At 35.3% G+C, this 13,897-nt stretch overlaps 1 protein-coding gene across 5 annotated transcripts in view; it reads left to right on the forward strand.

The window, feature by feature from the left end:
* SKAP2 (src kinase associated phosphoprotein 2) overlaps window positions 1-13,897 on the forward strand; it is a 217,801-nt gene that overhangs the window by 139,843 nt on the left and 64,061 nt on the right. For all 5 annotated transcript variants that reach the window (XM_055293597.2, XM_063608988.1, XM_063608989.1 and 2 more), the window contains 3 exons: window positions 3,727-3,851; window positions 4,720-4,783; window positions 5,132-5,269. In XM_055293597.2, the coding sequence (XP_055149572.1) occupies window positions 3,727-3,851; window positions 4,720-4,783; window positions 5,132-5,269 (327 nt within the window). The remainder of the gene's footprint in view (window positions 1-3,726; window positions 3,852-4,719; window positions 4,784-5,131; window positions 5,270-13,897) is intronic.

The raw sequence follows: 13,897 nt of genomic DNA on the forward strand, positions 1-13,897 counted from the left end.
TGTAAAATTAAGTTACTGATATAATAGATTTCATTATCTAGTTTTTCCTGGCAGCCTTCAGTTCTGTAGACATTACATTCAAACAGCATGATAGAGGTTAGGTTAAAGTGTGAAACAGAAGCTGAGAGAAATGTAATAGAGGAACAAACACCTCAAAAATTCTGAAGGCATCAGTGTGTTATAAAAACTAATACTCAAAATGATACTATGTTAAGAAAACAATGTTATGTTTAAAAGACTTGTTTGAAAAGTTAGGGAGGTATATATTTTAGAAAGCTTTCCATCACAATGATTAATATTTTTAAAAGTTTTGGCACTTAAAGGAATAAGCTTTTGCTATTTGTGAAGTTCACCTAGATAAAATATTAGTCTTTCACAGTGCTGGGTAAATGGACTTTATAGCTTTATTTCCTATTTGATTGGCATTTTACTATTTTTGATAATTTTGTTAACAAGTATCCTTGAAACTATCCCAAAAAGCATTGTGGAACTAATCTATATGTAAATTCTTATGACTTACCATATAATGATGAAATTTCCCTCTCCAGAAGAGAAACTAATGTGAAAGGAGAAGAACAGTGTTGTCTTACAGCCATGTCTGCCCATTTCACGTCTTGAACTTCCTGTCCTGTATTGGCTAATTGGAGATATGGCTACTTTATGGTTATGGTTCTGCAAAAGCTATTAGAAAGAGTTGTGAGTTCCTCTGTTCTCGTCAACCTTTCTGGGCCCATATCCCTACCTGACTTGGATGTTTATATAATTGTTTATCCTCAAATACAAACAATCAGTTGGATAGGTCTAGATATTAGTTTCTTTTTATTATTTTTACTTGGTTAAACAACAGCACCTTTTGTTCTGCAAAGTTAGGTCTTTCATAGACGGAATGAAGTTTTCTTTTGTTATATTATGTCTTTGGTTATTGGCATTTATTTATTACTCTTCTTCCAGAAAACCCGTTTTTCTTATGTTGTATTTTTGTCAGCCCTCCATATTTATCATACTCCCTTTTGTCCCTTCCCCATCCCCTTATTCTTATTTTCTATCTGCTGAGTGAGCTTTTGAAGGTATATCTGATCTGATTTTCCACAATGTTAGTTCTACTTTTTATCACTTCTAATACATCATTTGTTTTTCTGCTGCATTTTCCACTTCCTTATACAGCATATTTGTTCCTTATTTTGCCAGTTTCATTTTAATTTCTACTTGTCTCAGCCTTTCCTCTTTTTATTTTATATTACATTGTTTCATCTTTCATCTCTTTCAGAATCTGTTTACTTTTATAAAATATGCAAAGCAGTTGGCTAAAGTTTACTTCCATTTCTCCTACTTTGCTTGTGCTTTCTACTTCTCAAGTGCTATGTTATGTTTCTGTTTTACATAATATTTTTATGGCATCTGTATTTGCTGTTCCTCTTTTCTTATCCTCGAACAAGTACATGTCTATAAAATCTGAGATGCTTACCTATGAATTGGATTTGTGGCTTCTCTCTGGTTCATCTCAGTAGAGACTGATACTGTCCTCCTCTTGTACTGTATCAGAAGTTCTGATACATAGCCCCATAGCATATTTCTAGGGGGTTTGGCTAAAATGAATCTGCTAGTCTAAGTTGGGGTTGCCTAATTTTGCGGCCTAATTGTCTTATTTCTAGATTATTAGATAATCCGGCCCAGAAAGATCTGTTCCCCTCAGCAATTCCAAACTGAATCTTTGTAGTGCTGATTTTACATCTCCAGGTGTAGACTCTCACTCCTCATGCATTTCCACCTCCATTCAAGTTACACTGATGAGAATTTTAGACCGCAATTGGAGGTAGAAGGCATAGATTTTAGGTCAGATGGACCTAGTGAGTGGAGCAATTGAACCCTTGCACAGCAAGGGAGCAGCTTTCTCTAAATCTGCTCCCTGAAAACTCTCTTTCTTCTGGAGAGTTTAAGGAAATCTCTCAAAATTGTCCAATATGGCTTTGATATTTTGCCTCACATTACTTCCACTTTTCATAGTGAACATTAAGTTCCTTTTGCAATTTAGTAGATCATTCGGAAGGTGGTGCGAAAGGTCTGATAAGGTGTTCTAGCTTTTATCTCAGCAAACCTATAATGCTGCCTGCTGGTTTCAAGTGCTCGGTATCAATTTGTCAAATGAGTGAGTGAATGATTTAGTCTTTTTTTGAGAATTTACAAGAACCAACCATGCTTAACCGTTTATCATTTTAATACTTTTTCCAAATAGTTTCCTAGTTAGGTGTCTTACAAAATATATCCTGGGAGGACCATAAAATATTCTGTGAAAAATGATTCCACGGACAAATAATTTTTGGAAATGCTACATACTAAATTTTTCTTTTAGAAGTTTAATTAGTATGTAAATGTACTAAGGGCCCCAAGAAGGCCTGAACTAACAAAACCGCTTAACTCTGTTTAATTCAGCAAAACGTTTCCCAAATTGATTTGATCACAGAAACCTATTAATATCTTTTGGAAATGCTGCTCTAATCTTTAAAGTATTGTATAGTTTTTGTGAAAAACATAGAATTTATTGTAGAATTTTTTCATGAAATAAACTTTGATTGTTTCTTTAGACATTCAGAGAGATGTAAATTATGACTAAATGTGATCAGAGTTTCCCAGGAACTGAGATTTTTTTTCTCATTTGATATTTTGAACAAGATATAATCTCTATGACCTAATGTATGTTAGTTACTTTAAGCATTTAACTTGTGTATTTGAGAAAAGGAGATATATCTTTTATTGGTACACTGAACTGAGAAAGCACACCCCACAACATGAAAGCATTTCTGTATTTGCCTGGAGCTCAGTAAAAGAGTTTGTCCCTACTCATGGTTTTAATATTGTTTGTTAATCTAGGAAATAAACCTATAGCTGTATAGTTTTTCTATCAAAATGGTATAACTGGGTGAAGTAGGAAGGTTGACTAATTTTATTTTCAGTTTCAGAATATTAAGTCCTTTGTTATATTTGCACTTCACTTGTCTTTAAAATAATATCTGACCAAAGCGCTAATCATCTTTTGCCTCTTTATCATGTGAGATTCAAATGTGCTTTACTAGTTCAACTGTTCACTGACTGGATAAGAAACTTTCCCTCTTTTTTTTGGTAACTAATGCTTCTGTACTTGCTTTACCACTCTTCTTTATCCACATAGTGTTTTTTTCCTTCACATCTTTTTCGTAATGAGTAGTTTAGTTTAGTTTTGGTTTGCTTTGTAAGATTAGAGATAAATTTGTACCAAGTTAGGAGACCTTTTGTAAAGAAAACTTTTGTTTCAGAAGCTTCTTTTTGGTGGTGGTACTGGGGAGGGGTAGGTGAAAGGAGATAACAGTAAATAAAGCCCAGCAAGTTTTCAGCTGGACAGATCTTCCCGGTGGCCTACTAAATCTGAAAGAGCCACAGGTTTGTGGTGGGTTTGTCTAGCAAGTTCTATGTTCTAGTTCCTGAATTTTCCCTACCCTACAGTGTCATGTTTCCATACTTCCTTCTGAATAAGACCATGATCTGCAGACCTCCTTGTAAGTCCAATCATCCCTAATACTTCCATGTTTCAGAATTAAAAATGATTTCTAAAAACATTACCTAACCATTATATTACCAAAGCAACGTGACCAAAAATGTTATTTCCAAGAATTGACGAAGAAATTTTAAATAAAAAATAATGGAGCATTAATACTTAGTAAATGAAATTCTAACTGGTTTTATCTTCAACAGACAAACAACAGAAAGGTGAATTTGCAATAGATGGCTACAGTGTCAGAATGAATAACACTCTAAGAAAGGATGGAAAGAAAGATTGCTGTTTTGAAATCTCTGCTCCTGATAAACGTATATATCAGGTTGTAGTTTTTATGTTACCTTGAAATTAAGTTGATAAAATGTTTTGATTTCATTTATAGAGACATTAACATTTGATTAATACTTTTCTTAACATGTTAACAATAATAAAAATACTGGTGTTTAAATACATTATGCATTGAACATTCATATAAAAGGAATTTTTTAATAATTTCAGGTTAGTTCAAACACTATCTTCTTGAAAAAGATAAAGAGAATATATAATTTATCAATTACTTCACATGTTGCATTTATATCTAATAGAACTAGGTGATCTTCCAAAAGAATTACATAGCAGAAAGAGTAAAATTATCAAAAGAAAAATATCAGAGTGATAATACATATTGTATTGTTTAGGAGTGTGGGAGAAAGTGAAGGTAAAGGTACACATCAGCTCTGCAATTCAATAGCTATCAGCTAGGCATCAATATGGAATGTATGTTTAATAAGTTTTAAATATCTGAGATTGCAGTTGAAAGCCAGTTAATTAAGTTGTCAGGTAGTGTGTTGGAATCTGACAAGAACATTTTTAAGAAAACTGTATCCAGCAGTCTAAAGAAATTCATGGGTGTCTTCTAATTGTCAAGGGCAAATTTTGTTCATCAGTTCTGTCTTTGACATTGATGAAGAGAAGCAGCTTTTTTTCCTGCACAGCTGCCAGCTGCTGATCAGAGTTTGAAATTCATCATCCTCTGCTTCAATTGCATAAATTTGTCAAAATTAACTGCACATTATGAGAAGCATCCTTGCAAGAAAAGTTCCAATAGACATGAAAAGAATTACTAATAGTCTTAAAGAAATGGTAAGAATACAACATACCTTTCATTTCTACTGTGGTGATTTTCATTCTTATTGTTTGTTTTATATTAGTTTACAGCAGCTTCTCCCAAAGATGCTGAAGAATGGGTACAGCAGCTGAAATTTGTATTGCAAGGTAAGATAAATCAATTGAACAAGTTATCACAGTCTTTAAATACTAAACAGAGTAGTTTGGGTTTTCATATACAAAAGCTTATTGACTTCTGTGAGAATGACCAACTTCAATGTGACTGTTATTAATACAGACCACTCACTTCTAATTTTAAACAGCATCTTTTCTGTAAGTACCAATTGGCTTACTTTAAAATTCACATATTTACAAAACAATTTTTAAACATGTTTTTAGTTAAGGACATAACATATAACAATGTTGTTGTTACTTTGTAGGGCTACATTTATTTATATAGTTTTAAAAATATCTTCTGCATTCTTTTAAGATTTACTTCATAAATGTGTTTTATAGATATGGAATCTGATATTATTCCTGAGGATTATGATGAGAGAGGAGAATTATATGATGATGTTGATCATCCTCTACCAATAAGCAATCCACCAACAAGCAGTCAACCAATAGATGATGAAATTTATGAAGAACTTCCAGGTATTTACTTTCTGGTGATTCATTTAAAGATTTTAGGGCTGTGTGTGTGTGTGTGCGTGTGTGTGTGTGATTTGTCCTCAAATTGACAACTTGAGTAAAAAATGGTGACCTATTGAGAAGAATGACAAAGAATATCTTCAAAACTCTATTTTACAAAAAGGGTTCTGCCTGAGATATTTCAAGTGAGTAGATGTAACTTATGAAAAGTAAATGAAACATTAAAATGAAGCAGATACAATACTAATCTCTTGGGACTTTTGGCTCATTAGCATTGTTTATGCTACATAATTTTTTAATTAAAAAATTGACTCGCCTTACAGTTTTTTCCACCAACTCACACATCGTTTTTTATTTATACATCTTGGAACTTCCATTAACCAGAAGTTCTATGCACATCCCATATGTTATCAACTTCTGCTTCGTATTTCTCCTTGCTTGTAGTGTATTGCATTGTCTTAGAGGAATGTTGTTGAGCTATAAACAAAGGCCTTTTGAGGCTTCAAGTCTTCCTGTTGATATTTTAGCATCAATACGGAATAAAAAAGTTTTCTTATTCCAAATGCTCAGAGCTAGTTTAGTGTTTACATGCCTGTCTCTTATATAACATAGAATTAATTATCTATTAGCTACTTGACTTGTAGCCATGAGGATCAATCTAAAATAAAAAGATAGACATCTGCAATTTAGGAAACATATGAAAACATTTAGGAAATTGTATTACTAATACTCTAGGTTGAAATGAGCTTTTTTGGCTATTAAAAAAATCAGTTAGTTAGAGAAGAAAAAGCTATCATAAGCAATATAAGCAAGATTTAACTAGTACATCTCATGTAGAGAGGCCATTTTGCTCTGAATATAACAATTTAATGATGTAATGTTAAACCTTTAAAGTTGATTTCAAAAATACTTAAAATGTGCCAAATTAATGTACAAATGTCATTTTCAAGACAATACAGCATAATAACAAGAGTATGGACTTTAGAATTAAAAAATTTAAATTCTGGCTGTACCATTTACTAGCTTAGTGACTTTATAAGTTAATTTCTTCATTTATAAAATGGAAATAATGTCATTGGGAGGGGTAGGTGAAGTGATTTATGGAAGGCTCTCAGCATAGTGCTTGATCCCACAATTAATTGTAACATCACCATCATTTTTGTTTTATTATTGTATCTGGTGAATTCTTGCAAGTGCTTATGTGGTGGTATAGTAATGATTTTCTAACCAAGTAAAAAGTAATAATTTTGACAATATTATAAATTTAAGGTATAAAAACTATGTATGCATCTACATATTGTATTTTACTACCCCAGAAGATTAGTATAAAAGTATAATTTTATGGGGAATAGTGATCTGTGTATTTCAGTTATTTAGTGGAGCTACATGTTTATTAACCCCTTCCTTTCTGGTTTACCCTAAGGAAATGGCATCTGCTGTAGCATCAGTTATCCTCAAGTAGGGAAGAATATTCCCTGGCTGCTTGTTTTTAGTCACACCATATCATTAATACAATTATTTTAGTATTTAAAAATGTTTAAAAGAACTTGTGAGAATGTATACTCATAAAATGGAAGAGTGGAATACATTTAAACACGATATTACTGCCATTACATCCTTTTAAAACCCTGCAATGAATGTGTTACATTAACAATTGTTGAAATAACTGTTAAGTTCTGTATTTTTTCAACTTGGCTGTTCTCTCCCCACCCCTAAAGAAAAAAAAATTGATCGGAATAAAGACCAAATATTCATAGTTATTTTCATAACAAAGACCTAAGGAAGATCTAAGTAGCTTGAAATTTTAAAAATATGAAACATCTTTTATTTTTTCTTACTAGAGATATTATTCTTCATTCTTCATTGCCACCCCCTCCCCCACCCACCCCCACACATAATTATTGGAAGTAACTGGTTACTTTTTAAGTAGTGTTACTTCTTGCTGTGGTACTGGGAGAAATTTGAGCTGCCCTGGGATTTCTTTGCCCCTGCTTGGGATCCCCAGTTGCTCTGCAAAGTGATTGAGCTTGATAGAGCCTGCAATTGTGCCCCTGGGAAGGAAGCCGTTGTAGGCAGCTGTGGAATGTCTAGTTCCCCTTTCTTCCCCAATGTAACTGAGAGCTGCTTCAACATCTGCACGGTTCAGCAAGTTTGTCAAGTTTGTGCCAACAGCTACAGAGGGGATTTTTCTAGTAAAGACCCTAAAGGTGTCTCAGAGTTAGAGGTTTTGTTTGATTAAATATCTGAAACTAGGAAGGTAACTTTTTTAATTAAAACAATTGTCTCTCAGGACAAGAATTAAGCTTATTGCTTTCACTTCTGTGAAATTTGAATATAATTTTGATAGAGGAGTTAGAACAATGGAAGAGCAGTAAGCACATTTGCATACTGTTTATATTTTTCCAATTCTGTACAAAGAACTATGTATCTCTGATATCTGACTGGCTAAATTCCCAGAATTAAATAATACTACAGTTTCAACACAATTTTCTGTCAATTATGCATTGTTGAAAACTAATCCTCTTAGTTGAAAGATGAGGTGTACAAATGTATTTGAAGAAAAATCTAAGCATTTAGCGTGCTACTTTAAATCACAAAGCTCTTTTTCTGAGAAGCGAAAGCTCTTACTCTAATAAGTGTATTTTTTAAAAACTATGAAATAAACCTGCAGTGTTTTAAGTTTCAAGAGTAAGAAGAAAACATTGTTTTAAAAATTGCATTGGGCCGGGCGCAGTGGCTCACGCCTGTAATCCTAGCACTTTGGGAGGCTGAGTTGGGTGGATCACTTGAGGTCAGGAGTTCGAAACGAGCCTGGCCAACATGGTGAAACCCCGTCTCTACTAAAAATACAAAAAAAAAAAAAAATTAGCCAGGCATGGTGGCAGGTGCCTGTAATCCCAGCTATTCAGGAGGCTGAGGCAGGAGAATCACTTGAACCCGGGAGGTGGAGGCTGCAGTGAGCCAAGATCGAGCCACTACACTCCAGCTTGGGCAACAGAGTGAGACTGTGTCTCAAAAAAAAAAAAAAAAAAAAAATTCCATTGCAAAATATCCCTTGAAAAATGTTTATAATTCTACAGGAATCTAAATCGTTTCATTGTAATTGTTTTTCAGTTAGAATATTCTGACTTTATTACAGTACCTTCTCTTTAATTTCTCGTTCATTTATTTTTAACTAACTTCGTAAAAGAATAGGAATAAATTTGTAAGACTTCTTTGTGTTTAAGGGATTTATACTTATGTACAAAAGAGTTTCGAGAATGCCATTTCTGGGGAGTATTAAAGGTATTTGGCTTTTCTTCAAATATCCTAATCTTTTTACATCTTTTATGTCTTATTGCTTATTAGCATAGGCCAGTCAGGTTTGCTTACATTGTAATAATACTATAGCATATTTGTGTTTGTGCAGCTAATATATTGATCAAAATATGTTAAACTGTTTCATAACATGGTAATGAATTCATTTGGCTTAGCACAGGTTTGTAAATTTACTGCTCACTTTTTCATTAGAAATACAGAGGAGTGTCTTTGTCTCATTTTGAATCTCAAAAGGGGAAAATAATACTCGTGAAATTGCTGCAGAAACAAACCCTGTTTGCTCTTCTCTTCTACTCACTATGTCACTTGATTTTTTTTCTTTAATGGCAGGAAATTGTGCAGAAACAACAACAACAAAAAGATTTTTCTAGATCTAAACTGAATAGAATCAGCCTAGTAACAAGAATGGTAACCATCCATTAACTTATGAAATCTGTAGCTTTCAGAGGAATTGCACTTGAAATGTCTTCTGACAAGTGGACTGGAGGAGAGAGGGCAACATAAAACAGGAAGACAAATTTCTATTCCATTAACCTATTTTTTTTAAGTGTGAATTCATTTTTTTTTTTTAAATTACAATGACAGATTGAACTGTTCTGAGTCAGAAAAGGATATTTTTATCCTTTGGCCATTCAATTACATTTTAAATTTATTCAGTCCAACTATCTGCATCTAAAATGGAAGATAAAGTAAAATGAAGCTATAATTTTTTTTCCATGAGACTATTATATACACATAAAAAAGAACAGTGTTTGGGTACTTTAATTTGAAGTAGTTTACAGCAAATGGACACAAATGCTAATTTAATCAATAAGTGGTTATAGGCCCCCAAAATACATTTTGGCTTTATTTTCCTCCTGAATAATTATCACTCATATTACTAAGTTAATATCAGGGTTACAGAGGACCCTGCAGTCTGTGGTATTAACATTGTTTTAAGTGATAATAGATCCTGACTTCACCAAACAGTTTTTCCCCTTTCTTCTTTGGAATGCAATGGAAAGATGTCAATTAATTTTCACAGAACCACATATATTCAATATTTTAATATTGTTAGTCTAGGCAGCCTGCTAACATTATTTTTTCTTAAACTAGGTACTGAATGGTGAAATTATCAATGTGGTGATATTGTGGGAATATTTTTTCCCAAGTAGATAACTAGATTAGAGTTGAATTTTTGGATGGTGATATGGTTTGGCTGTGTCCCCACCCAAATTTCATCTTGAATTGTAGTACCCATAAAATCCCCATGTATCCTGGGAGGGACAAGGTGGAGATAATTGAATGATGGGGGCGTTGTCCCCTATCCGGTTCTCGTGATAGTGAGTTAGTTCTCACGAGATCTGATGGTTTTATAAGGGGCTCCTCCCTTTGCTGAGCACTCATTCTTCTCGATGCTGCCATGTGAAGAAGGACATGTTTGCTTCCCCTTCCGCCATGATTGTAAGTTTCCTCAGGCCTCCCTAACCATGCTAAACTGTGAGTCAATTAAACCTCTTTCCTTTATAAATTAGCCAGTCTTGTGTATGTTTTTATTAGCAGAGTGAGAACAGACTAATACAGATGGTTTCAGCTCTAAAATCTGCTGAGAGGGTTATCCAAAGTTATAAAAAAAAATGAAATCATTCATAAAATAGGGTCACTAGACACATATAATATTTATTATTTTTATCTTTGCTGAATATAAATGTGTCTTTGCTGAATATTTGTTTATAGTATTCTTTGTGTTGTTTCATAATATAGTATGAAGCTTTGGAATACAGTTCTGCCTGTCTTGTAGCTTTTCTCTATGTTGCCATTGGCATTGCAAATCGTTTTCATTACAAGAGATGGCTTAACACATACTAAACCCAAAATACCTGTGTGCACACAAAACATATATTTCCATTGGTGGTGAGATAAAATGACTCATTTTTGCAAATTGGAGCTACATCAGTGGTTCCCAGCCAGGGAAGATATTGACCCCAGAGTACATTTGGCATTGCCTGGAGACACTTTTGTTTATCATAACTGGGGTGTGTGTGTGTGTGTGTGTGTGTGTGTGTGTGTGTTACAGATATGTGGTGGGTAAGGGCCAAGGATGCTGCTAAACGACCTACAATGCACAGGGCAGCCCCCACAACAAAGAATTATCTGGCCCAAAATGTCAATAGTGTTGAGGTTGAAAAACCCTGGCCACAGGGATGTAATAGACAGCTTTTGGTTTATCACCTTTTTATTCATATCACTTGAATTATAAAGGTTCATAACCTAAGCTCCATATGAGTTAATTCATTTTTATGGACACAACATAGGTTTTCTTACATACATGAAACTAGGATTACATAGAATGTTTCTAGGTTTTAAGAGATCAGCTGGACTTGCCTATCACGTTTCCTTCAAGGGGTAGTATTGAAGTTCTGTCCATCTTGTAGAAATGAGCAAGCCAGGAAGATAAAAAAGGAAGGAAGCATTTTCTCTATTTTCATGAGCTACTATCTTGGAAGGAAGAGGTTTCTAAAAATACCTTGTAGATGTGTGAATACTTGATTTATCCTATTCTGATAGGGTTGTTATTTTGAGGCTGAAGGAAAAGACCTGTGGGTGTGGGATTGGACTGTCTGTAAAGGGAGTCAGGCATCCTGGGGGAATGCAAGGCTGAGCAATACCAGGGCTGTCTGGAATTTGACGAGTGGCTTTAGGAGAAGTGGAAACCCTTTTATGTGACTTCTCTTTTTGGACCTGGACTTTGAAGAGGCTAGTAGGATTGAGATGATCTCTGCCCCTGGAGTTAGACAGGAAGTCTTGGAGGCAGCCCTCCAAGGGGATCCGTGAAGAGGAGCTCGCTTTAATGTACTTCACAACAAGCCACACTGTGTGATTATTTTATATTATTTGTTCACTTCCCTTTCATTATTGCTAAGTCTTAGATTTCTTTTTTTTCTTTTTAAAGATAGAGTCTCGCTATGTTGCCCAGGCTGGAGTACAGTGGTGGTGCAGTCATGGCTCACTGCAGCTTCAAACTCCTCAAGTGTTTCTCCTGCCTTAGCCTCTTAAGTAGCTGGGACTACAGGCATGCGCCACCATGCCTGACTAATTTTTTAATTTTTAATTTTGTAGAAATGGAGTCTTACTGTGTTGACCAGGCTGGTTTTGAACTCCCAGCTTCAAGTGATCTTTCTGCCTTATCCTCCCAAAGTGCTGGGATTACAGGCGTGAGCCATTTCACTAGCTGCTAAGTCTTAATTTTTAAATCCTTATTTACAAACAATACATGCTTACAGGAATAAGCTTAAATATTCCTGATGTGCATAAAATAAAAAAGTGGGGCTGGGCGCAGTGGTGCATGCCTGTAATCCCAGCACTTTGGGAGGCCGAGGCGGGTGGATCACAAGGTCAAGAGATTGACACCATCCTGGCCAACATGGTGAAACCCCGTCTCTACTAAAAATACAAAAATTAGCTGAGCATGGTGGCACACGCCTGTAGTCCCAGCTACTCGAGGTGCTGAGGCAGGAGAATTGCTTGAACCTGGGAGGTGGAGGTTGCAGTGATCCTAGATCGCGCCACTGCATTCCAGCCTGGCGACAGAGCAAGACTTCATCTCAAAAATAAAATAAATAAAATAATGTAAAATAAAATAAAATAGTGGAAGTCACTCCCTACCCTACGTAAACATTGTTAACAGTTTGATATGAATCTTTTTGTTCCTTTTTTTTTTGCCTATTTTTAAATATACATATACATATAAAAGTTTTAAAACAAGAAAGAGATCCTTCTCTTTTTTTACTTTCTTCTGGCTGTTTGTAAAATTTTCTTCCTTTCATTTTCTTCCTATTTCGTTTTTACCTTCCTCCTTTCTCATTCTTTTATTTTCTCATTCCTCTCCCCTATTTTCATTTCCATCCTTTCTCTTCTTCCTTGCTTTCATTTTGTAAGTATTCTTGAGTACCTGTTATGTGCCAGGCACTGTGCCTAAGTGTTGGGAATCCCCCAGCATCCTTACACAGGCCTCAAAGGAGTGCCCTTTCTGGCCTAAGCCTAGACTTACTACCATACCTTGAATTACCTATGTTTGTTTATGTCTTATGTGTGTGTGTGTGTGTGTGTGTGTGTGTGTGTGTGTGTGTATATATATATATATAAAATATCCACATCGCATGAGTTTTCTGTTTTTGCTTTTCTGATATAGAAATTCTGTCTCCAATGAGCAGAGTCTTCCAGCACATAGTGTCAAAAGTAGCTTTGTGTCTTTATATCTTGACACTTTAAAAAATTTTTTTTTAATTTTTTAAAAATTTAATTATTTTTATTTTATTTATTTATTTATTTTTTTTGAGACAAAGTCTTGCTCTGTCACCCAGTCTGGAGTGCAGTGGTGTGATCTCAACTCCCTGCAACTTCTACCCCCTGAGGTTCAAGTGATTTTCCTGCCTCAGCCTCCCAAGTACCTGGATTACAGGCATGCACCACCATGCCCAGCTAATTTTTTGTATTTTTTTTGAGACAGGGTTTTGCCATGTTGGCCAGGCTGGTCTTGAACTTTTGACCTCAGGTGATTCGCCCACCTTGGCCTCTCAAAGTGCTGGGTTTATAGGCATGAGCCACGGCACCTGGCATTTTTTTTTTTTTTTTTTTTTGAGAGGGGGTCTTGCTCTGTCACCCAGGCTAGAATGCAATAATGTGATCTTGGCTCACTGCAACCTTGCCTCCTGGGTTCAAGCTGTCCTCTCACCTCAGCCTCCTAAGTAGCTGGAACTACAGGTGCATGCCACCACGCCTAGCTAATTTTTAATTTTTTTGTAGAGACGGTGTTTTGCCATATCGTCCAGGCTGGTCTCCAACTTCTGAGTTCAAGCGATCTGCCTGCTTCAGCCTCCCAAACTGTTGGGATTACAGACATGAGCCACTGCGCCAGGCCAATGCCTTCTTATAAGCCATCCTCCACTTCCCCTGTTTCTCTCCATCTCTCTCTTGTCTGGCTCTATGCCTTGCTGCAGACACCCAGAGTACCTTCCTCTGTATCTGTGACTAGTAGATTGTTGTGGTTGTGAGAAGGGGCTCTGGAAGGAAACACACATCACTTTGAATCCAGCTCTGCCCGTTATATGTGCTTCAGCCAGAAAAGGAGTGAACACAGAAAAGATGGAGAATACACAGGAAAGATGGATCATGGAAATGGGCAAAATGTGTCAGTAACTTTATTGATTATTTTTAAATAAGCTTTGTTTTAATCTAAAAAAGAGGCAAAACTAAATTTAGGCAATAATTTAAAAGTTAGCTGGGGCAAAATGGAGATGGGGGTTAGTGAAAGCATGCCAGATGTTGTCCTGT

The sequence above is a fragment of the Symphalangus syndactylus genome, chromosome 9, assembly GCF_028878055.3.
Source record: "Symphalangus syndactylus isolate Jambi chromosome 9, NHGRI_mSymSyn1-v2.1_pri, whole genome shotgun sequence".
Taxonomy (NCBI): Eukaryota; Metazoa; Chordata; class Mammalia; order Primates; family Hylobatidae; genus Symphalangus; species Symphalangus syndactylus.